General features: G+C 38.1%; 1 protein-coding gene across 2 annotated transcripts in view; it reads right to left on the bottom strand.

Moving 5' to 3' along the window:
* The window catches only part of aff2 (AF4/FMR2 family, member 2), a 229,188-nt gene that overhangs the window by 50,252 nt on the left and 152,508 nt on the right, over positions 1–26,428 (bottom strand). For both annotated transcript variants that reach the window (XM_060885366.1, XM_060885365.1), the window contains exons 8-9: positions 16,066–16,117; positions 11,102–11,139 (exon numbers count right to left, since the gene is read on the bottom strand). In XM_060885366.1, the coding sequence (XP_060741349.1) occupies positions 11,102–11,139; positions 16,066–16,117 (90 nt within the window). The remainder of the gene's footprint in view (positions 1–11,101; positions 11,140–16,065; positions 16,118–26,428) is intronic.

The raw sequence follows: 26,428 nt of genomic DNA, 5'->3' as shown, positions 1-26,428 counted from the left end.
AACAAGCGTGTTAACAGCGATTCGCTTTGATCCATAGCAGTTCTTCAGCCTCATTAGGACGTGGTTTTGTAGGGGGCCGTTACTTTTGCCAAATGCGTTTTAAACCTGAGCTCAAATTCTTTTGTAAACACAATCATTTGTCATTTACAGAGCCCACTTACTTAAGTGTTATTATATCACAGAGCTCCTGAATACTCCATTCTGATTGGTCAGAAGGTGTTGATTCATGTCTTCATGTCTAAAAGCAGCTCTGGTATTAAGGTTTATATTTTTATTTGAATTTGGATTTGTATGAAAACTGTTCCAGATCATCTAAAGCTAATGATAAACATATTACAAAAATTGTATAATTTTTTCAAGTATCCAGTGTCAGTACTTTGTAACAGGAAGTTGGATCAGTTGCAGTTTCTGCACTTCATTCATTCATTCATTTTCTACCGCTTATCCGAACTTCTCAGGTCAAGGGGAGCCTGTGCCTATCTCAGGCGTCATCGGGCATCAAGGCAGGATACGCCCTGGACGGAGTGCCAACCCGTCGCAGGCCACACACATACACACACACGCTCTCATTCACTCACACAATCACACACTACGGACAATTTTCCAGAGATGCCAATCAACCTACCCTGCATTTCTTTGGACCGGGGGAGGAAACCGGAGTACCCGGAGGAAACCCCCGAGGCACGGGGAGAACATGCAAACTCCACACACACAAGGCGGAGGCGGGAATCGAACCCCCAACCCTGGAGGTGTGAGGCGAACGTGCTAACCACTAAGCCACCGTGACCCCCAGTTTCTGCACTTCCTGGTATCATTTTCATATCAACAATTTTCTTATTACAACAACAACAACAATAATAATAATAATTGCTTTTGTTGTTTAAGAAATACATTTTATTTACAATTATTGCAAATTTGTTTGTCTACTCCTTATTTTTGAACATTTATAGGATTGTTAAACGTCTTCATGGTGAAGGGTTTCGCTTTTTTTTTTTTTTTTTTTACATTTTCTCAATTTTTTTTTTAAAACAATTCTCATTAACTTTAAAAAAAGAGAAATAAGCAGAGGCCATTTAAAAGTGCTATCCTGTAAATGACAACAAAAACAAAGTTGTTAAGAGGATGTTCTGTTCAGATGAATGCAGCTACAAATGGATTACATGCAATGAACTTTAAACAATAATAAAACGTGTCATTGTTGGTAAACTGCTGTAGTACGTCTGAAAGAATTGCTGAAAAATGGCAAGAACAGAATACTTTTCTATAACTGCACCTCTCACAGTGTTTTATTCCTTACTTAGAAATCCTTCATCTTGAAATCCAGATGGGTCAAAACAGGGAGAAAGAGAGCTACACATCAAAAAGCATCAAAAGAGTGTTTTGAAGTCTAGTAGGCAGGAATCTTCGAACTGTTCTCACACATCAATGTTCATACACGTCTCCTGTACATACAACATGCGCTTACTCCAGTATTACATTTGTGGTTTGTGTTACGTTGGTTTGGTCTGTGGTTACAGTGATGGAGCACTGGTCTATCCATTAGTGTGTGTGTGTGTGTGTGTGTGTGTGTGTGTGTGTGTGTATCTACCAGTCTACCAGACTGGTTTGAGTTAATGTTATATCAGTATCAAAGGCTGTAGAGACAGCTGTGAGGATGTTCCATCCTGCCAAGTTCACATCGCTTTACTGACATGTTTAACACATAAATCAAAGCTGATGTTACGTTCACGTCAACACATCCAGTCCTATTGACCTGAGAAAGCCCACAGCCCTTCTTCTCCTAACGCAGTCAACCCATCATCCGGCTTCTGTCTCTTACGAGTTCGAAAAAAATATCCAAAAAATGCTACCATGAGAATCTTGGCATTTTTTGAAAGATCTAAAATCTCAAAGAAAGTAAAAGAGTAATAGTTCAATTAAATCAAAGCTTTACGGAGGTCCTAAGAAGCCATGCGTTATTTTCTTTTTTCTTTCTTGTTTCTTTCTTTTGTTCTGTACATGTGTGACAAAACGAATACAAAACTGTTGACGGTATTTATGAGAATGAAGGCTAAACAATCAATTACATATTAATAATGGGGTACATGAAGAGATCATGAGAAAATTAAGTCGGGATCACGACAAAACAAGAAAGAATAAATATACAGTAATAGTGCATGGGTTCTAAGGACTTCTGTAAATCGTTAAAAATAACACGCTGAACACGTAAACAACGCAATCCATCTATTTTGCAGCTGAATGTTAGTGTGACAATGTTGGAAAGTTCCAGATCAATAGTAAAACTCACAGCATCGTCATTCCATTTGAACCAACAGTTATTAGAAATACTAAGATCGTTTAAAGCCATTCTGTGGTTTCAAGTATACATTTGTCCCAGACCATTAAACTGAAATATTCCAATACATTCAATCAAAACAAATCATAAATCCGTTAACAGCATAATCTAGTCCTTACTTCTGTTCCATGCATGACGGATATTTCACTAACATGTCATTAGTTTCAAGTGATGTTGCGGTAATAGAAATACTGAGCATCTGTTGTAGTTGATGAAGAATTCTTGGCATAAACAAAAACAAGCAAACGGTTTGTACTTTGATTTTGGAAAGCAAGTCGACCACCTGCTCCTTTAGACTTTGATGGTAATAACATCTGAGAGAGATTACGACATAATCAACTCGATATTTGATGTATCTGCTGTAACTTTGTATTTGCTTTGGCCAGATCATCAAATTTACATTCAATTTCAATTCTGGCCAGAGGAAAATATGTGACATAAATCTAATGTGGCAGCGAGATCAAGCACACATTCCTCTTTATAACAGTGAAGAAAGTCCGCCGAGGCAAAAAACACTCGAATATTAGTTAAATCTGATCTGTAGGCAGTTGATGGTCGAGTAATCAAGAGAAAAGAAGTACTGTTATACCCCTTTATAAGACTACTAATACGTTATCTAAGGACGTTTTGGATACGGATTCATTCATTAGGAAGATAGTGAGACAGAATTCAAGCAAAGTTCTGCTAACTGACCAGGAATCCAGAAAAAAAAAACCCTTATTTCAGGTTTTCCTATTATGCACATGTCTCTAGTGCTAATGCTAACCTTCATGGGCCTACACTGATTATTATGAGTTTCTGATAAGAAATGTCTTAAATATTTACTACTCAACCGTGTGTAAATAGGGATGTGGTAGCTCAGTGGTTAAGGTGTTGGGCTACTGATCGAAAGGTCATGGGTTCGAACCCTCAGGTCCACCAAGCTGCTACTGCTGGGCCCCTGAGCAAGGCCCTTAACCCTCAGTTGCTCAGTTGTAAGTCACTCTGGATAAGGGTGTCTGCTAAATGCTGTAAATGTAAATGTATAGATGTTTAAGGATAAGAGTTAAAGATAAAAACACAAATAATAAGACTCTCTCTCTCTCTCTCTCTCTCTCTCTCTATATATATATATATATATCACCTGATTCCTGTCGGTTACTAGTGTGAACACAGAGTTAACACACACTCCTACTCATAGCTGGAGTAGAAAAACAAATCAAATGATGTGAGCTAAAGAAGGTTATCTACGATTACGATCATATAATCATATACGATTATGAAGAGCTAACAGAGTATTACACAAAAGCTCTCTGTGTTCTCTACTCCTCCCCTCCTGTGTCTACAAGTTGAAACCAGACCTCAGGCCTTGTGTTTAGTTTTTCTACTGTCTGCATATGGATCTGGAGTTACACTGAGCTTTGGCAGGATCAGGAGTTGGGGGAGTTGCTGCATGATAGAAAATAGAAGGAGGGATCATTTTTCTGTCCTCCGCTGACACAGGGCCAGACTTCACAGACAGCAAGTGACGGATCACAAGGCTCAAAAAGAGTGGTGCTGAAAGTGTACACCTCTCTGGCTCTGGTTTCTTCCTGCTCTCTCTCTCTCTGCTGTTATGATGATCTCTTCCTGTTTCGACAGTCTTTTCCTCCTCTGTACTCATGTCTTTGTCAAATACATGTTTGTTTTCAGGATATGTATTATTTTACTTCATTTTAAACCCTACGCTTTACTGTAGCTACTTCTCTCTCTCACATACATGCACATGCACGCTGGCAGCTTGCCAACAGCAGATGTTGTCTTATGTCTTATAAAACACTATGAATCTGCGGGTCAGAGTACACTTCTGAGTGTTTACTCCAGTATCCGTACGGGCTGAAGTTCCTTACTCGAGCCATTAAGCCGAAGGTGCACTAGAGAGAACTTACAACACACAAAACGAGTGGTTCCGAATTGGATCAACGGTGAACCGAAAGCAAATGGAGTATCATATGAAAAAGCTTTATGAGGATGATGTGAAGGGCTGCTTCACATTTAACATGGCCGCTTGCCACAAACTCTTACCACCTTTTATTCCAGGGTGATGAAAGACGACTCTCTTGTATTAGCCTGAAAATTTCAACAAAATAATGTGTTATATGTTACAGCAAGTCTTGAGCTATTATATTGCGCTTTGAGTCTCTGTCTTAAGACTAAGGTTTGAGGATAAACTAAGAAAAAACAATCGGAGAAGATATTTTTATACAACAGTGCAGTTGAATTCTTAAATTTGATGTCTTAGCAAGGCTCAGTTGTATAAAATGTGATTAAAAAAAATGGAAGTCGCTCTGGATAAGGGCGTCTGCCGAATACTGCTTATATTGGTTATTTTATAACAGCAGCTCTTACACAGGTTTACATTATTAAACTACATATTAATGCAATTTAAAACATATTTCCATTTCAATAGTAACAACTATAGTAAGACTAATAATAAACAGTAAACAACAATAATAACAGATGTTTTTTTTTTTTTATATATATATAAATAAAAATAAATAAAAATAAAAATAAACACATAGCTGTTGATATAAAGTTGTAAAATTTTCTACCACGGCAAAGACAAAGACAACATGAAGGGTTAAATGCACGTTTCTCAGCTAAGAAGGTCAAAACAGAGACTAGAGAGAAAATGTGTTTATACTAACTAGCTTCATGGGATGAACGGAATTAAAAATGGCGTGTAAAAATGAAGTGTAATTTTTATTCTAATAGATTACAAATTGTTGGCATGTCGTCTATTGTATACGAGGAATAAAACCTGTTAGATTGTATACTGTTTTTAAAAAACACCATGGTGTATAGAGTATAACGGCATTCTCCAGAGTGTGTCATTCTTTACACCCCAAACAATATACGCCACGGCTCCTGATATAAATGCTTCTGAAATACGGCAGTCGTTTCAGCATCAGCACATTAAAACATATTGTTTGGAACGAGCTGCGATGATGGTGATACACCGTCTGATATGATACACAACATTGTGCGGTGAGAAGATATGAATAATGATGGAGAAGCAAGTAGTCAGACTGAAAAGCGAGGACAGAGAAGCAATTTTTTTCACTCCTCTCCCTCATCTGTCTCTCCTTTTTGCTGGTTGGTGAAGCTGGTGATGCATTTGCTGCTTGACTGCTCACAGAGATTGCTATCAGCCAAAACCCGTCTGCGGAGGTAAACTCAATACAGAGTTTTTTTTTTTCTTCCACCAACCATCATAACATTTACTTTTAGATTGGCTGTATGTAGGTGTAACTTTCAGTCCTACGGAGAAATAAGAAATATGTTTGCTTGCTTTCGCCTTACAAAAAGGCTCTATATAAAATCGATTAAGAGTGTAATATAGTGGATAATAAGGTGTGTTTAATAGAAAGATCGAAGTGCAGGTCTAATTAATGTTTGTTTGGAATGCTGGATGTGAAATATACAATGGGCCTGACCGATTCACTACAGAAAAATGTTTTTTTCTCCTATGATATAAAACATCACCTGTCACATTACCAGCACAGTCTTTATCTGATTTTTAACACTTCACTTGGTGAATTTTTGGGTTTCTTCTGGAAATTTGGAAAAATTTTCTTTATGTACTGTATGCACATCTTAAATCTCTGGATCTCAAACACCACAAATACTTTTTGTGAAAAATGCATTTTTTTTAAAAATCTGGTAGAAAGAAAGAATCCACCGAAAGACACTAAAACACACTGACTATCTCAAAGCAAGCGGCAATATACAGCGATTTGATTGAATATGAATTAAATTTAACATGCAATAAATAAAATGTATGAATGAAATATATGAATAAATGTCACATATTAAAAATGATATATACCTGTCAGTATACTCATAGCCTACAGCTGTTTTTGGAACCATGCTTCATAATCTACTTTCTTAGTAAAAAAGCACAGGCATGTTTACAGACGTATATTTTTATTTACGTTAATAAAAATATTTCTTCCTCATTTTCGGAGATGATATTTATGTTCTCTTGATTTTGTGGTGTTAAAATATAGGAAGAAAAAGCTCTGAAACTGCTAAAGTACAAACATTTGGTTTGTAGTAACTATAGCCATATTAATTAGGATTAGCAATGAAATTAAAATTTTTGGTCTGTTATATAGTAGAAGCACCTCAATGGCTGTTAAAGTGAATTAACTAATAATTTCATGTTAATCTTTAAATATTCCAAACCACCAAAGTCCTTCATTCATTCATTCATTTTCTACCGCTTATCCGAACTACCTCGGGTCACGGGGAGCCTGTGCCTACAGTATCTCATGCGTCATCGAGCATCAAGACAGGATACACCCTGGACGGAGTGCCAACCCATCGCAGGGCACACACACACTCTCATTCACTCACGCAATGACACACTACGGACAATTTTCCAGAGATGCCAATCAACCTACCATGCATGTCTTTGGACCGGGGGGAGGAAACCGGAGCACCCGGAGGAAACCCCCGAGGCACGGGGAGAACATGCAAACTCCACACACCCACCAAAGTCCTGCTTTGTTTAAAAGTTCGGTGATTTGGTAAATCCCATCCTTGAATGTTTTTAAGTTTGTGGTCCTTTCTTATTTAGCTTGGAACTAAAATGCAACCACCAAATTGTTAATTGTTAGCCTAAATCCACGATGTTTAAAGAAAACCTAAACACAGATGAATAGATTTAAACACCAAAATGCTAGTTTTTTAAGTTTCTTTAAGTTGTTTTTCTTATATGAAATGATGTAAGAAATGATGTGAGTCACACCACATGTTTCGTTCTTTAATTGTGTCACTTGTTCAGAATGACATCCGTTATAAAGCTGCTAAAGAAAAATATAGGTTTCATATATGTTAAAATGTTAATCTTAGCACTCTGAAAGGATGAAGAAAAAAAAACAATGAAATGACATTTGAGTACACAAAAATGTACCAAAACAAAGGAAAAGAGATAAAGCAGACTAAACAACACAACAATAACGTCTCAACTGTTCAAATCTAAACAAACAGAGCTAAAGAAATCCTGTTACGCCGAGCAACGGTCTTTAACTAACCTCAAAGGCTTTGCGTAAAAGGATTTATAATAAAAGATTTTTAATGCTAAGCTGTGGAATCCCGCCACATTTATCAGGGGATTCAAAATATTAAACCAGATGGCTAATGTCACACAGAAAACATTTGAGAAGGAGAGGAATTCCTGAGTGATGAATAATTTAGCTCAGCTAAGCTAAATAAAAAAAGGTTGCAAGTTAGCTTATCGGGTTCAGACGGGATAATCGCAGTTGATTTATTTGATTGAGAAACTGAAAATCAAAAGTCATGCTTTATTGTGAATTCTGTGTTCTTTAAATTGTTAACACTTTCAATTAGCAGGTTAATACAATTGCTCAATGCCAATCACCTCAGTTTCCTTTCAAATCCTGCCAATATCACTTAGCAACCATGCAGATGCTTCGGCTCCTAGCCAAAAGCTAAGAGTGTCAGTGTACATAAGCAAATTGTGGCTGTCTTGCTATTAAACATACACTGCACTCGCCTGTGGTACCATGTCACATATTCCATATGGTTAAATTGTACACGCTGTGACCTACAGTAAATAACACCTTTCCTGTGGATATGTTTGTGTTCTGAGGTAAAATATTGGACCTGACTCGGCAGCGAGAACTGTTCCAGGATCTGCCTGATCTTTTAATAAAAAGTCAAACTACTGACCACGTGAAGCCTGATTCCACACCACAGGAGTGCTGATTTTAGGGCTGTATGAAACCCATGCAGTCATGTAGCTGGATTTTCTGTAGCATGTGCCCTAGGCTGAACTGTAGGCTACGTTTTAATAGGCTCATTGCCTCACTGTGGTAAGAGGGAATAGCTAGATGCTTCATACAGCTCTCATGGACACGACAGAAATCATGTCTGAGTCAAACCGACGTGCTGATCTGACACTCCTGCTTTTAAAAACAGCCTAAATTTGACCTGGTATGCGAGTGCAGTTTTTTTTAAGAGCTGTCATTTAGATGTGGAAGTAAATTGGACTTGAGCACCTGCATAACAACGTACCCATAATGTCCCAAAGTGAACTGCAGCACATTTAGTGTGAGTTTTGAACAAACTGACACACTTTCAATTATTACTAAAAGTGGAACAATACTAAAAAACAAATTTTCCAACACTACACCCTAAGCACATGGTACAGAATTAATTTCTAATCTATTCCATGATGAGTATGTTTGAGTATGAAGTCAATTTGAAATGACTGAGGTTTCTCGCTATCCCTCTAGGACCAATTGCTATAAAATTGAAACAGAGGTATGACTTTGGGTAACGAACCAACACCATTACTGGTATCGGGTAGTGGCCCGATACTTACTTGCGCTTTATATATCAAAGATTTATATAAACATGGAGCAGTGAAGCGAGTGTTCAGAGAAAATGTAGCATGTGAGAGCACTTCAGTTCAGCGAGTCTTGAGCATTGAGACACACACGCTTCCCTTAGCAGGGGTCATGGTGCAATTCATGGTACCATGCACTTATTTTTAACGACAATGCTCGCTGCTCAGTGTCTTGTGCTCTATTAAACTTTGTAATATCTCATACATAAACCACAGCATGAGGAGCTCGTCACTAGCAGCACACAGCAGCAACCAACATCAACAGAGCTAAATGTTCCAAGATGAACATAGTTGCTTGATACTAAGTAGCAAGCTAATCTAGGTATCGGTACTAGTATAAAGTAAAAAGTCAGTAGGGCATACATTGAAGTATATTACAAGGTAGAGAACAAACCATGAGAATTAAGATCAAGCAAAGCTATCAAAGCCTATTAAGCAGTATTCAAGACCTCATTAGTAAATGATCACACAGTCTAAGCCACCACAAGTCTAATTGCCACTTAAGCTCCAGCTCCCTCTCACTAACTGCCTTCTCCATGAGACCCTCCACCCCTTTAACGCCCTCCTCCAGCCTCCCCCCACCCCCTGCAGCGCTGTCTCTGCTCCCCACTCTTTGCTTTTGTTAGAGGAATGAAGTCGTGGCCCCGGGATCGCTCACAGCTCCTCCACTCCCATGCTCCCTGGCTGAGAACAGAGCTGCAGGCCATATTTCTCTCTCCGTCTCCTTAATGAGACCCCGTCTGCACCTTACGCTGCCTCTGAGAAGCCAACAGAGGCACTGCCAGAGATGAAGACGGGAGGAGAGGATGCTGGGAAATAAATGCTGGAGACTTAATAACAGTACCAACACCAATAGCAGCGATTCTCCAGTGGATAGTGAAGAAATTTCTTCCTAATGTGACATACAGCATCTCATTATCTTTCATCATGCAGACTAGAATCTAGGAAAATGGCACACCGTATAGAATGTTTTGTTACATAATCCATTGTGTAGCGGTGATGATGGGGTACTATTTGCTTCAATGGCTATTTGCATCCATTTGAAAATGCACCTTATTTAATTGTTTTAATTGCCATTCCCGCACGCTAGTTAGGACCACATTTATCGCATGATGGCCAACAAACAGGGATTTTAAGGGTTAATGCTTGCTAGAAAATTTGGCCATTGTATAAATTGCATAATCTAAGCCAAATGCTAAGTAGTTAAATAATGAAAAAGGATATTTTCCCTTAATAACCCAGTTAACAGTATAATACAATTTAGCTTGCTAGCAAACTTGGATAATGGTTCGATTTACAAAATAGCTCTAGAGTAGCCAGCTCACTAGAGTTAAGTTTTATTTAACAAGCAAACTAAACAAACAGCTTAGCTGGTAATAATAAAGCAGATGAAGTCATTTAAATAATGTTGCTAAATGTGTTCAACACTTTGGGTGTCTTTTTTGTTAAGAAGACTACAGCAGTTTTTAAATTGACTGGAAATGTTTGGTAAAATACTTGTGTAAAATAAACCTACACGTTAATATCCTGTTCATATCATATAGCTAATCATTATAACTGTTGTTATATCTGCTATAATGCACAGTGTTAATACTGCATACTGTAAATAACAACTGCAGTTTTTTCTTCCTGTTGTTGTTTCTGTCTCCGATCCGGATTTGCCAGAAGACGTGATACAGAAATGAGTATTCCAGTTACGCAAATACTTAAGTTGCTTTTCTGCTCACCGTGACTGTAAAGAGTGTTTATTTGAGTTACTGTAGCCTTTCTGTTCAAACTATCTGAACATTCTCCTCAGATCTTTCTCATGAACAAGGCACTTCCACCAACATAACCTCCATTGACTTAATGTGTGTGTTTTTTGTTTTATGCCTTATACTGGGTAAAATCTAGTGTGTTTCTGAAATACTGGTGTATCTGAAATACACCAACAGGACAAAATCACTGAGATTACCCTTCTGATATCTAATACCTAAAGTGAAGCTCTTGACCCGTATCTGTATGCGTTATTGCATCGTGCTCCTGCAATGAATTGGATAACTGCATACTTAAGTGGGTATATAAGCATTACTAATAAAGTGGCCAGTGAGTGTATGTCAAATTTTCTCCAATACAGATTTAGATAAGAAAAAGCAAAACAAACATATAATATCATAGCATAGAAATAGTAAAGAATGTTTGTTAGAGATTGAATTATGTTTCGATAACAGATGGAAACATAACGGTTCTTGAAAATTAACTCTCATGTTCAAGACTCAGGTCTCATCCAATCCTTCACAATCCTCCAGCTGTGAAAAAAGTCGAAGCAGGACTGTGTCTAATAGTCCATCTGGGTGCATGATGAAACAAATTAGCTTGAAACAGTCACTTACTTTGGAGGTGTGCTCCTGGTTTTGGGTTTCTCTGCAGTCTGTGAACGAGACAAAATGTTAATTAGATGAAGAGCAATGCGGGATTGAGAGTATCATACATACAAATGTAATTAAACACAACTGCTCAAGGTTGGCATTGTATGATCGCTTTAGACAGTAGATCAATGTTAGCTTGAGGCTAACAAATGGATTTTTAACCTAACAGAGAATTCTTGATTGTTTTGTATTTTATTTATAAGTGTTGTGTGGGTCTGTAAGAAACAAAACAACAGCGGTGAAGTCGAACAGTGTTGCAAGGCCAAAAGAAGCCAGAGGTATTTGGATATCTGTTGAGTTGTACCTATTTTTAGCAAATGTTTAATTAGTTATAGACTACACTGGGTTTTTGTAAAGAAAAAAATATTAATAAACATAAATGTAACTTTAGCACACATTGACATGACATAATAATAATAATAATAATAATAATAATAATAATAATAATAATAATAATAATAATAATAATAATAATAATAAAAGATTAATGTGTTGATTTTATTTCAGAAAACTTTTAACTATTTTTAACTAAACTTTTAACTAATACAAAGCTGGTGGACAAGGAATTCAATTTACACGATCATAAACCACAAATTAACTAAATTCCACAGCCAGTTTATCAACCAACTCAGTCCTGTTAGCATGGAGCTAACTGATGTTTTCTTTCTTTCTTTCTTTCTTTTAAAAAAAAAAAAACTAGAGAAAAGTTCTAAAATAAATTTCAATGTATTCAGTATAACAGAATTGTTCCCCAGAAAATGTTCTCAAATGTTTATATTAACAGTATATATCACCTCAAAAACAGTAAATACAAAATCATTTCACAAAACTACATTTAGCCAAAGCAAAAATAATGATTTTTGGAAAGCCTTTTACTGTAAATCACAAGAATGTTGTGTTTCTGTGACTGTTGGCAAGCTAGCATAGACTTTTTTTGTTAAAATAATTTTCTTGGTGTGCTAGCTAGCTACAGCTAGCATAGTTTGACAATACAGTGTACTATATATGCAGGTATTGCAGATATTTGTGTGCGTTTTACTGTCGTCAGTAGGACACAATATTTCATCATGCTGTATATGGGTGTATTGGACTATAATAATAAATGACACTACTTGACTGTCAGAAACAGGTGTATCAGAGTAAATGGGGATGGATTGAGATATCTGAGCCGTACGTGAACATGGCGCTCGTCTGGTGCTACCTGGGCCGCCTAAGCGGGCACAGACTGGCGTCCCGGGCTTATTGCTGTGGCCATTGATCTGTATACAGTCCATTTATCATTCAGTGAGAGGAGCCAGTGATCTTCACAGTGTATTAGATGAAAGAGCGCAGATCGTTTGTCACAGAGGCTCTTATTGCTGTTTCCTGCTCTGTGGGGAATTTGGGCTTCTTCCAAGCCACACACGTTCCGGCGTTGCTAGGCAACCCGGCTGGGGGCAGTAAGGATAGCGCTGCATGTGTGGGCACACACACACATACGCACGTGGGCATAGGCACATGACCACACATATATAGTACACACACACACATAAGGATACAAGCTCACACATAAACACAAGCGCAATTTTGCGCTCTCTTGGTATGTTTGTGGTGTTTTGGGCTTTTCTGCTTGAGAGAAGCAGGGACAATTTCTCACAACAAACTGAAGCAGTGTATGTGTGTGTGTGTGTGTGTGTCTGTGTGTAAGTGTGCACTACTATTTTGCTATGGATCACATTAGGATTCCAAAAAGGCAGCATGACAAAAGATTTTAGCAGAGTGAAATCAGGCCTAAGCTGAAGCTATTCACAGCATGATGAATGGAACAACTCAAATGTTCAGTTCTGAACAACAGGGGGGACAAGGCATCAATTAGCTAAATAAAACGTACAGTGAATATGAAATTATTTGGAAACACTACAAAATGTCCATGCAGTGCACTGAACAAAGCAGCATCAAACAGCAAAATTAGTGTATTTATCAAAATACTCAAAATAATACATTCATCCATTTTTTTTCTTTCTTCACTAAGCGCTTCAATCTGAGAACATCAGGCACAAGAATGGACTTATTACTGAGAAATTCAGTAATAAATGTGGAGGTTATAAAAATTAGAGTAATTTTGTTGAGAACAGCTATCACTGTCAACTGCACTGGCAGTCACATTCTTTTTTCTCACCATTTGAAAGCAGTGACTGCCCTTTAATGTTAAACGTTTTAGCCCAAGGTCCAAAATTACTCCAAATTAAGTGCATTGGCTATACAATCGGTCTCTCTCTCTCTCTCTCTCTCTCTCTCTCTCTCTCTCTCTCTCTCTCTCTCTCTCTCTCTCTCTCTCACACACACACACACACACACACAGGTAGGGTTTTAAAGTAGCCACAAAAAAACAACAACAAAAAAACAAACAAAATCTTGTTCACTAACCAGCCAACAAACCACCCATTAGCTCGTTCTTTGCTCCATTCTGAGAACATCTGGGATAAGAAGTGATTTAATTCTGAGAAATTTAGTAATAAAGGTGCAGGCTATAAAAATTACAGAGCAATTTTGTTGAGAACAGCTATCACTGTCAAATCAATTGACAGTGACATCCTTTTTCTCACCATTTGAAAGCAGCTACTACCCTTTAATGTGAAATGCTTGAGCCCCAGGTCCAAAATTACTCCAAATTAAGCGCACTGGTCACACAAACTGTCTGTCAGGTTATGTCTGACTAAAATAACACATGCTGACACTGAAAAGGCCTTAAACGCGCACACACACACACACACACACACACACACACACACACACACACGCGCACACACACACACACACACACAGGTAGCAAAAGGATAACCGAATCTAACCAACCAACCCTCCAGCCAGCTAACCAACCAGTTACCCAGCCAACCGACCAGTAACTTACCAACATAAGCAGCCAACTAACTGGCCAGCCAGCCAGCCAGCAAACAACCAACATTATCTACCAACATAACCAACCAGCCAGCCAGCCAGCCATCAAACAACCAACATTACCAACTAACCAACCAACCAACCAAGCAAGCAAGCAACCATCCAGCCAAGCACACAGCCAGTAAACCAACCAACCAACTTTTTTAGTCTATGTGTCAGCACACAACCACCAGTGACTAAACTTTATTTGAATAGTGGACCAATCACCTAACAGCAATGGCACAAACAGGTAGTGTGCATCGCTGACATGAGTCAATTAGGTGTATTTTAGGAGGTTTTAAACTCCTCTCTGTCACTGTAGGGTGTATAAACTATACACCAACCAAAACTATCCATCTGAGTTATAATGTGGCCAATAAAAGTACACAATACACTTGATACACTCATACAAGCACCTCAACCACAAATACAGCACTGACTGAAACCCAAAATGAAAACCTAGGCTTTAATGCGATCTTGTAAAAATGCTATTAGCACGTTCTGTCCATCATTGTCCTCAGCATCCTTTCCAATCACAGAGGATATAGCAAGACACTGACTGATTAATAAGGAAACTCGTAAATAAAGACAGCATTAAATTGCAAAGTGGGTTTCTGGGTGTCTTATCTTCAAGGCCTCTGTGTAATCCCACCTTGCTCTCAAATCATTTGGGAGAAACAATCATGAGTTTAAGATAAAAGCTTAGCAGAGACTGTGCTGTAGGAAAATGGCTTTTTTTGCCAACTAAGTGTGTCAGGAGACGGCTTGACTGTTACTGTGCTATAGCAAAATTTTAAAAAAGGTAGAGAAAATAGAAGTGTAAAGAATTACAAAGGAAAGGCCAAGGGTCATAAGCATGGGACAAATAAAAACACCCTGTGGATCTCCTTATGCTTCTTTGTCTGTATTTTCTTTTCAGGTAATTTGTTTCAGATGGTGTTGTATCTGTATTCAATCATAAGAAAGCAAAGTGTGTGTGTGTGTGTGTGTGTGTGTGTGTGTGTGTGTGTAAGACAGAGAAAGAGTTGGGTAAGGGGAGGGAGGTTAATTGGTTTTATGGATATGGTTTTATGTGGGCACAATAAGATAGCAGGCACACACACACACACACACACACACACGCACACATTTTTACACTAAATTACACTATTTTTCAAAACATACTCATTATCCATTCTCTAGTCCTGCTAATACATTTTTGACTTAGTGTGGATGTGCAATGAGAGTTGTGTGGTGTTGTTTTTGTGTGTGTGTGTTTAAAATATTTCATTAGACCTTTGGATGGTCCCCATAATATAAACAAATAAAAAGATGTAATATTTAGTTATATCAATGTAAGGTCCTCACAAAGATACAAAGACAAAGTAAGTGTGTGTGTGTGTGTGTGTGTGTGTGTGTGTGTGTTTATATATTGTCAGGGATCAAATACTGTCCCTACAAGTATAAGAGTATCTCCCAGGTTTGAGAGGATCCTTAGCTGGTCCCCAGCTGGAGAACTGGGGACCAATAAAACTAATTAAAAAAGCCATAATGTTTTACTGAGATGAAGCTCTAGTATATAGTTATATCAAATTAAGGTCCTCACAAGGATACTAAAACAAAATGTGTGTGATTGTGTGTGTGTGTGTGTGTGTGTGTGTGTGTGTGTGTGTGTGGTGATTAAATTGTCTATGAAAATGTGAACATGTCATGAGAACAGAACGCTGCTGATTTGCATGCTCAATCAAAACAAATCAAATAGAAAAGATAAAAAGGTGATTTCTAGGGAAGAAAGAAAGGTCACAGATAATCAATGAGACTTTCCACAATCAGTAAGCTTTCTCACATTTCCAACAGAACAGAAATCACTTCATCGTACACCAGATACACCAGAGGTGAAATTTTTCTATGTGGTCAGTATTAATTTTCTGGGGACCTTCGTTAAATCGTCAATAATGAATAACATTTTATATGAATATAATATAATTTATATATGTATATGTAAATATCATTTGTCTCTAATTGTGTCTCACCTGTTCACTATCTTCTTCATCACTGCTGATCTTCAGGTCATCTTCCAGCATTCTGAAACACAAGCAAAGGCCAAATCAAAATAATGAAAAAAAGAAATATTAAAGCTCACTATGATCTTTGTCATGAAACAAAATGTGGCACATGTTATTTGAATCAATTCACTTAGTGAATTGATAGTTAATAGTTCAACTATTTTCTTTCACCTTAGCAACACTGATTTTAGTTTAGCATTTAAACTTCTTAATGTATGCAAATACATATCTTCTTCTTCTTATTTCAGCTTTTCCTGTTAGGCTTCGACACAGCGAATCATCTGTTTCCACCTAACTCTATCCTCTGATCCTCTGATCCTCTGCATCCTTTACTCTTGCACCGATTACCTTCCTATCCTCTTTCAACGCATCCATATATCTCCGCTTTGGCCTTTTTTATGCAAATATATATATTTATACACCCAATCCTGATTTCATTCCTGTTTTCAGCTTGGAGTCATTTCCAAAAAGCTTCGATTCATTGATTCCAGGCAAAGCTTTGGAGCTGATTCCACACACTGAATTGATTCGTCTCACACAAACCAAATAAATTTAGCATCTGACACAGATACAAGAAAACAACAATACAAGTAGATGACGATACAAGTAAGGGATATCAGCCTTTACTGAGAATCTGACTGGTTGGAAATGAAGTCAGGAATAAAATCACGTAAGACAGGAGGCTGTAATTCTATACCTACAAAGCTTATTTTTTTCACCTCAACGGTTATAATTTTAGAAATTTAAAAGTAAAAAACTTATATTAGTGCATCAAGCAATCTGTAATCTGCTTTTGACTGGGTCCAGCAAAGATGTAATAAAAATCATGAACAAAAGGCTTATTTTTGTGAGAGCCAATATTACTTATTTAGCTCAGAGGCGAATATGGAAATAAATAGGAAATAAAGCACAACACTGACAGGAAATGATTACGAGACAGGGTCATGTGATTCAAATCTCAAATCTGATTGTCTAGAAGTTTTTGATTAATCTTCTGTAAATATATGAAAATATGAAATATATATTTCATTCATTTTTTTTTTTTACTTTTTTTATTCATCAATTTTGGAAGGAGTCTCCAGTGCCTAATAGATGAAGCGCACTATTATATACATGTGATTTGTCTCAAACCGACTGCTGACTACGGTCAGAAATGTTATAATTTGCTGAGCACTAATCCAAAGTGCCTCTGAATACCATTTTTACTTTTGATAAATTAATTTATTAAACATTAGTCGTTGGTAAAAAAATCTTTTGATTTTTTTTTCTTCTCCAATCAGACAAACTTTCAGGGTCTTAAAAGTCTTCGTCATTCCAATTCACCTGTTCAGGAGCTAATCGCTAATCTTCTAAATATAATGTTATTATACAGTATATAAAATATACCAAGCCATGGCCTCGTGAAAACACAAGAATCAAAGCATGATGTCATCTGTTTTGCAGTTATGAGGGTCACATGACATCATCCTGCACTAAGCAATATTTCTGAATGTCGATCCTGATGGCCACCAGAACACAACTGGGCTGTAAAAAAAGGGCCAAGTAAGGAATTTTCCTCCTAACGCTGGAACAATAAAAAACGGCTCTATAAATGGGGGAAATGTGTTTAAGGTTTAGTTTTCTATGACCTAAGCTGTCGTGCGGCAGCACAGATCGTGGGGAACTTTGAACAAAACTCCCAGTCATTACCCTCGTAATACCTAACAGATGTCAGCGTCGGCCTGCACGGGAGACCAGGTGCTGGAGGTGCAATCAGGCAAGATTTTCAGTTTATAGCGGCTGATCCGTGGCCAGCGAGTGTGTTTATCTGTGTGGGTTTTAGAGTGTAGTTTGGCGGGATTACACAAGTTCCAAAAAGTTATAGGAATACCGTAAAAACAATGTGAACACCAGTTTGCCGGGTACACCTGCCTTGAAACAAATTCCATAATCGATTACTATAATCAGTAATGAAATTTATGGAACAAAATTTGGCACACTATTGCTATTTGAATCAATTAACTCAGAGTTAGCTAAACTATTTTCTTTTACCTGAACAACACTTATTTGCTTATTAGATTAGCATTTACATTTCTCAATGTACGTAAATATATATTTTACTAAATATATTAAGCATTGTTTCAAGTTGCAATTCTGCTTCCAATCCTGTTTTCAGCTAGGAGTCATTTCCAAAAAGATTCGATTCATCGATTCCAGGCAAAGCTTTCCAAAGAGCACACTCCACGCGCTGAATTGATTCGTCTAGCACAAACCAAATGAATTTAGCATCTGACAGGGATACAAGAAAACAACAATACAAGTCGAAGACGACACAAGTAATGGATATCAGCTTTTTATTGTAAATAGGAATCGAAGTCAGGAATAAAAACATGCAAGACAGGAGGCTGTAATTCAATACCTAGAGTACAAAGTTTCTTTTTCCACCTCAACTAATTATATTAGTGTGCCAAACCATCAAGACAATCTGTAATCTGTTGTTAACTGAAAGGGGGTCAAAGCTAATAAGATCTGATTCGCTGATTCAGGACCAAGCTGAGTTGATTCCATAAACTGAAATAATTCGGTTCATACAAACTAGTGAGAGTATTTCAGGGTCACAGCGAGTCTAAAGTCTATCCCAGGGGACTCCCCTTGGACAAAGTGCCAGCACAATCACACACACACTCACACACCCTTTCACACACTATGGACAATTCAGAGATGCCAATCAACCTATAACTTGTGTATTTGGCCTGAGCGAGGAAACTGGAGAACCCAGAGCACAAGGAGAACATGCAAACTCAAGGGACACAAGAAGAGGGCAGGAATCAAACCCACAACCTCTGAGGTACGAGGCAAACCAACGGTAATGAGTGTAAGTGGCTCTAGAACCGATTATGACATTAGATTCTGACAACTGATCTGTTATGACCCAGAAGATCGGGTGGTTCATGGCAGAAGGGGACAAATCATATTCTTGTCATCTTAAGAATGACAGAAATGTTCTTGTTTTGGATACCATCATTATACATTTTAAAAGATTACACATCACATTTGTGTACAGCTCGATGATCACTATGATGACACCATCATTCCTTTTGACATAGCATTTTGACAACACAGTCTTTTGACATAACATTACTGTTCCTGCATCTTTCCCTCTATAATTTTTTGAATGGAAGATTAGAAGAATTGAAACACTTTTTTTTTCTTTATCCAAACACAGATTGAACACAAATTTATTACAGGCATTATTTCAGACATTCTAAGTATTAAATTTTGACAAATATTCCCACTAATTGGCGTTCAATTCCTATTTCTCGTTTTTCCAGACCGAGACATGGTCTGGATCAATATGGCACAAGACAAAAGCAGAGAGAAGAGAACAAATAAATGAGGGGGAGGAGAGACGTCTGACTGGGTGTAGGATTGAGGTTACAAACTGCTTTGCATTCTGGGAAGCGACGTGGCTGCTGAATTTTACGGCACCGCAAAGAGTCGTGTTAAAAAATAACACGACGTCCTCTGGCTCTCATAAGAAACGGCAACGTTTTCGGTCGAACATCTGTTTTTGCCCAGCGTTTGACTACAGATTAAACGAGGTTTCCGACACAAACAATCAGCCTGCGGCCTCGTTTGGAAAGAGCAACTCCTGAACTAGTGATCTAATACAGACGACTTTATTAGACGTATTACTCTAGAGCAAGATCCCATCTGGGCAATTTCAGTTTAAGAGTGGAGCTATATTTAATGGCTAATTGCTCCAGTGTTTACCAGTCTGCTAAATTAACCTCTTAACCACAAGGACACGTAGTAAGTATGTACTGTAAGTTTTTAGGTTTTAATACTTGGAAAAATAAAGAGCTGACTGATTTATAGGAAGATACGATAAGGAAAAGATGCAAAATATATGTTTCAGTGTTGTTCATCTATGTTAGTGGCATGATGCTTAGGCTGTGTAAAGACATCCCTGTGGAAATAATGCAGATTAAATTAGGTCAAAATCCTCCTTCTGCAGTGAGAAGACAGCCATGTAAAGGTCGCAATATTTAACAAGACATCACTGTACTTAAAAAAGAACCCCAAAGCATAAATACGGTCAGTACAGATTATAAATGGAGAGCAACTTTATTTGTGTTGGATACAAAGCCAAGAAAAATCACGATGCCGATGGCGTAAAAGGCATAAGTGTTAACATGTGACAGGAGAAACCTGAGTTGCGTTCAGTTTTTCCCTGCCGTCACTGAAGCATAGATTCATTAGCGAAAGCTGATCTAAAATGCAAAGGAACTCAATTTGTTCCGGTGTGGATTCGCTTAATGCTTTGTCTCTTTTTTCTTTTTAAAGCTCTAACAAAAGAGAAAAGGGACGTGCCAAAATGTGTGTAATAAAACATTCAACCTAGCGTTCTTTCATTACATAACCTGGCATAATGACACAGTAACAGAATGAATATGTATAACAAGTGTGCATGTGTGTGTTTGTGTGTGTATGTGTGTGTATGTGCGTGTGTGTGTGTGTGTTTATTCTGAACACTCTTCAAATGAGCAGAGAACATGTCTGTTTGGACAAAAAAAATAAAGGTTCTCACAGGTGAACAAAATGCAAATATGCTCACAAAACAATATTTCACACAAAAAGCCCCAAGACAAAAAAAAAAGCATAAGGACAAAAAAACACAAACAAAACACAATTAAAAGAAACAAAATATTCTCTTTTTTTTAAAAAAAATGCGCAAAAAAAAATCAAGGTAACAAAAGAAAAAAAAAGAAAAATATATAAATAGATACATAAACAAACAAACAAACAAACAAATAAATAAATTAAATAAAATCCACATAAATAAGGCTAACAAATATTATGATTATTATTATTATGATTATTATTATTATTATGAATAATAAAAATATCAATAATAATAATACTACTACTAATAATAATAATAATAATAATAATAATAATAATAATAATAATAATAATGGCAGCTCATCCATCGCAATCACTCACTCATTCACTCGCTCACACACTTAGACCAGGGGCAATTTAGCGTAGCCAATCCATTATCAGCCATGTTTTTGTAAGGCAGGAGCAAAACAGAGAACTGGAGGGAACCCAGATGGACACACAGAGAACATGTGAAACTCAGCAGAGGAAAGTAACTGGAGCTGAGGATCGAACCCTGCGGCTGTGAGGCACCACCGCTACCTGCTGCGCCGCTGCGCCGCCTCCATATAAACTAGAGAACAAAGCTGGAGAGCACTTGTTAGATGTCTAGTCAATGAGCAGCAATATCACACCACGTCTCTCCTCTACCAGGGTCTGAGGTTGAAGACTGATGCTATTATGCTCAGCTTCAGCATAATAAACATATTAATATTTGAATTAAAGGAGTTGACACAAACAGGTTTTCCCAGAATTTGATCATGAACATGGTATAAGACCGGGAGAACGTAGGGGGTGCAGACTGGTGGGCGAAGAGAGTTGTTAGGGGTGCAATGGTGTCAGGGTGGTGGTGGTGATGGTGGTACGAGAGGGTTGATAATGATAAATGTGCAAAATGCCTGTCTGTCGCAGTCATAAACAATTCTGTCCACTTCCCTTTACTTCCATTACACTTAACTTCATAGATTTAATGTGCTTCATGTCATAGCATTTGGGGGTTTACAGGGACTGTGGCATGTACTAATGTTGTTCTGGAACAACAAAGCAATAAACTACTTTGTTGTTACCGCATACACCACACCCATGTTTCATACCAGTCCCATCTTTCAACTCATGAAATAAAAACTGTAATGGATGCTGGACTCTATGTATATTGGGCTAATCTAATGGGTATCTCTCTGAGGCATTGTGGCACTGGAGCATTCACTGTTCATTACTGATGCCTGGTGTCCTGTAGAGAAGGCCTACAGCAAGCCATTTAGCCCATGAACACCACATGGGCTGCCTGCTAGCCACCGAATAAGCACGACTCATACAGAAAATTAAGACTAAGCCATGAGAAGCTGTAGGATTGCAGGATATGACTGCAGTTCTCAGGATATCTCATTGCACTCACACCTCAACTGTTGACGAATATTTTTTTTATTAAGGAAATAGTTCATAAACTAAAGGATTTAGAGTGTAGTGGTACTTTTGCTTTAGAAAATATTAGTGTCATTAATATCACAACACTCCCTGTAGTCTCGGTGAGAATCCCGTCAGGCTGCTTTGTTTTGTTTCAATAAGCCAGTATTCCCATCTATCACAAGTGCATTATTCATCAGCACACTTCTCACCTTTGCTGTGAATATGCCTGCCCTTGCACCTGAGGATAAACAGCCTCGTGTTTTTTTCCTTTGCGTGGATATTATCGTTAGCAATAGTTGCGTCATGGAGCAGTGTTGCTGTTTCTAACAGCCCATAGGCTTTCTCCCTGTGGTATAATTCTCTCTCGGGGTGTTATTTGCTAACAACAGGCTCGTTCATTAAACCCTGTTTTGTTTTAATGTTCATAAAAAATCAAACAATTTTTATTTCAAACTAAGTCAAAATACACACTTCAAGCATTTTCATACACATGACATAAAGATCTTATTGTTATAGAGTTAAAGTTCCGGTCTTTGTAGGAATCCTGAAGAACGTGTAGCTCGTAAACGTAAATCAAACATCTTTATCACACTGCAAATGATAAAAATATACAGCATGTAAATACAACAGGGCTTTAGCAGCGCTCCTGCTTTTGTCTGTTCAGCTCACTTCATGAGGTGCTGTTTTCCTGGGGCAAACAACGGCGTTGAGAAAATGCTCCCTGGAGGAGCAGGGGTTTGTGGGTAACCACACAGTAGACGCCGGTTACCATTGTGCTTTGGGTTGCTGTGTCTGTATTGGGACTTCTCAAAGAGTAGGGAATATTTAGAGGGAATATTTATTCCAGCAAAGAAGAGAACGCATCCCAGGGCTAAGTGCCTGCTTGGCGTGTTATGATATAACACACTGCTGTGTGGAAGGCTGTTAAGTTTAAGAACACCACGCACTTGTTATGGGAGTCGTAAAGCAGAGCTCTTTTTCATTACATGACGGATAACTTGTGCGGCTCCGGCTTTACTGCACAGCACCTCGTTTTAAAGTGGGAAACAGTTAACGCGCTGTGTGTGAGGTACGAGGAGGCCGTGTTGCCTGATGCTGACTCATGCTTGCTTCCATCCCTGATGATCTCTGAGGAAAGTCTAAGGAAACAGAGCGAGGCTTTAAATAAGCATCCGAGCCTGGCCTCATCGTGTCAATCACAGGCAGGAACACGGAAATGCACTTGGACTCACGCGGAGATAAACAAACACACAGTGTGTTTTTTTTTCGTCTGAGACAAGCGTCTCTCTCTCTCTCTCTCTCTCTCTCAGTGTCTCACACACAAACACACATGTCTAGCCGGTGGTGCCCTGAGATCAGCTCTGCTCCAGATCTGTCAACACTACACTCGTCTGGAGAGCAACTCAAGAGATACAACACACTTCTAATGTCTCTGCCACTCACAAGCCTAATACAAAGTACAAGCACACACAACCAGTCAAAGTTCTGGATACACGGAATGTATATATTTAATAGTTTCGTACAAAGGCTGGGATCAAAATCTCAAAGTGTATTACACTGTGTAACTTAAATTCAGAAAAAAAACACACCATTTGTACCTTATGTGCGCAGAGTATCTTGGACCTAGAGAGGTTCATGTGTACTCTTAAATGTAATAATTGTTCAATTAAAAAATAAGTAGTAAAGGTACAGAATATGAAAGTACTGTCCCAGACACAAGGGAAAGTACAGATTAGATTAGATTAGATGCGTTTTGTATGAAAGATCATAGATTAGGTTAGTTGTTAGTGTGAAATATTTGAGAGGATTGCTGCTAAGTGGTCAGTGGTGGCTTAAGGCTCAGGGTTACCGCTTGGTGAAGCCCCTGCTCTGCCAAGCTGCCACTGTTGGGTCCTTGAGGAAGGCCCTTAAACATCTCTGCTCCAAGGGAACTGTATCATGGCTGAGCTTGCATTCTGAAAATTTCAATGTGCTATAATTTATATGTGACAAAATAAAAGCATCTGTTCTAAAGAACAAGCAGTAGCTGTGTTGAGTCAAAAGAGGCAACAGTTTAGATTCCTTTTTTTTTTTACTTCTTTAACATCTTCTGTAACAGTTACAAGATGAAAATGTTAAAAGTTTAGACATGCAAAATTGTCTTAAAAGGATAATATGGTTCATTAGTTTCTAGAACAAATGGAAACAATGACGTTACCCTCCAAGTCTAAATTGATTTCAGAATCAAAATGCAGTACCATGTGTGACATGCAATTTTACTTAAAATAAGTACTAAAAAGTCCCCTGTTCAAGCTGTATTCATTAAAGAACCTAGTAGAAGCAGTGAGGAGCTTGGCCTCAAGTGCATAAACTCAGCGTTTCTTTCTATTTTTAGATGAGTTTTTTTTATTTATTTAGAGAGCATTATTAGATCAAATCCAAATATCACGGTCAAACTCTGTAGCGTAGAGCTAAACATACTGTATACAAGCAGGGTCACCTCAGGACAACCCATAATCGTAGGAGCCGACAACCTAGAAACGCTACACTTGGAACGACAAACTAACGAATCACAGCTTAGACACCATAAACACATGACAAGACGGTGTAGAGATAAAGAAACAACAAACTAATCAATGAGCTAACACAAGACAGGTGAACACAATTAGGCAACATACCAATGACAGGAGACGGGACCAGAAATGGAAACGCGAGCTGAAACCAAAACAATACAACCTGAAGGCACCAAAGAAAAGGGGGAATTCATGACAATTTGGTAATGAGTTGCTGGTGAAGCTGAGAGTGTGCAAAGCTTTTATACTCAAAAATCCCAAATACAAGATCTGATACATGTGTAGTACAGAAAAGCTTGTGTGTGTATACGTGGTAGCTGAGGTAAAGATTTGTTCTCTGAGGTGTTATGTGAAGCATAATGAACTAAAACTAAGATAAATGTGAGGAGTTATTAAAGTGTACAGATACCCCCGTCCGCCATTTCCCATTCTCTGTCCATTCTTCACCCCGGGGATGTTTAATTAAGAATCCCATGACGGACACTGACTCCAGAGGCTTCATCCATCATCACCCAACCTCCATGAGCTGGATTATTTAGGTTGGCCTTTGGTCATTTCCGGTTTCAGAATCCGTGGTCCAAGTGTCAAATCAAGAGCCTGAATTAACAGGCTGGAAAAAAAAAATATTTCCCATGCAGCTCTCCCTCCTCCTCTTCCTCCTCCTCCTCCTCCTCCTCCTCCACTTGTCTTTCAGGGGCAGGGTTTGGTTGTCGGAATTTATCTTCACAACTGAGGCAACGTCAGGGCTTTTTAAGATCCCTGCCTAACCAGGATAAAACGAGCACTTTGCTGTGTTGTGAATGCAAATTTATGGCAGGGCCACAATGAAGATGCAACATCTCTCCGGGAAAAAACGTCAGAGAGAAACTCCTTATGATAAATATATTTGTCAGAATAAAAGACAAGCTTTCCGTTAGACGAAAACTGCACTGAACATCAATCTTTTTAAGTAAATCTGATTCAAGGAAAGGCGGCAAGTCTGAGCTCCCTTTTAGCTAAATGGATGTTTTCCCTTGTGTGTGTGTGTGTTTAGCATAATGTTGCTTGTAAACTTAACCCCTTGAAACTCACGGCTTATTATTCAGTTATTATACGCATGTCTGTCTGCAAAAACCCATCGGAGGTTAGATGTAGCTGAATTTTGGAAAACATCCAAAAAAAAAAAGACCCAAAGTTGTTCTGCCAATAGTATACTTTGTCACCACCACTTAAAAAAAATAATAAAATAAAAAAAAGAACAAAAGAACAAATGTGTGTATAAATGAATGAACAAAAAAAACAAACAAATGTGTTAAGGTGTTGGACTACTGATCGGAAGGTCATGAGTTCGAATCGTAGGTCCACCAAGTTGCCACTGCTGGGCCCCTTAACAAGGCCCTTAACCCTCAGTTGCACAGTTGTATAAAATTCAAGTTGCTCTGAATAAGGGCATCTGCCAAATGCCATAAATGGGAAGATGAAACAAACACACACATACACTCAACCAAAACAACATGGAAATGTTTGTATTGTGTCTACCTTCGAACCTCATCTTGGATGTTGTTTGAAAAACAGAAAGGTAAAACCAGTCAGTCTGCGTAAACATGTCTAAAACCATGCTAGTGAGATTTTTCCACAAATTGAACAGGTTTTTTTGATAGTTACCTGCCACACCAAAACCAACCAATTCAGTTTGTAATCATTCACCAGCTGCCTAAATGGTTTTAATGCATCTGCACTAATGTATCTCA

This window comes from Tachysurus vachellii, chromosome 13, assembly GCF_030014155.1.
Source record: "Tachysurus vachellii isolate PV-2020 chromosome 13, HZAU_Pvac_v1, whole genome shotgun sequence".
In the NCBI taxonomy this organism is placed as follows: Eukaryota; Metazoa; Chordata; class Actinopteri; order Siluriformes; family Bagridae; genus Tachysurus; species Tachysurus vachellii.
The sequence above is the reverse complement of the archived record's forward strand: the minus strand, read 5'-3'. Positions and strand labels throughout refer to the sequence as shown.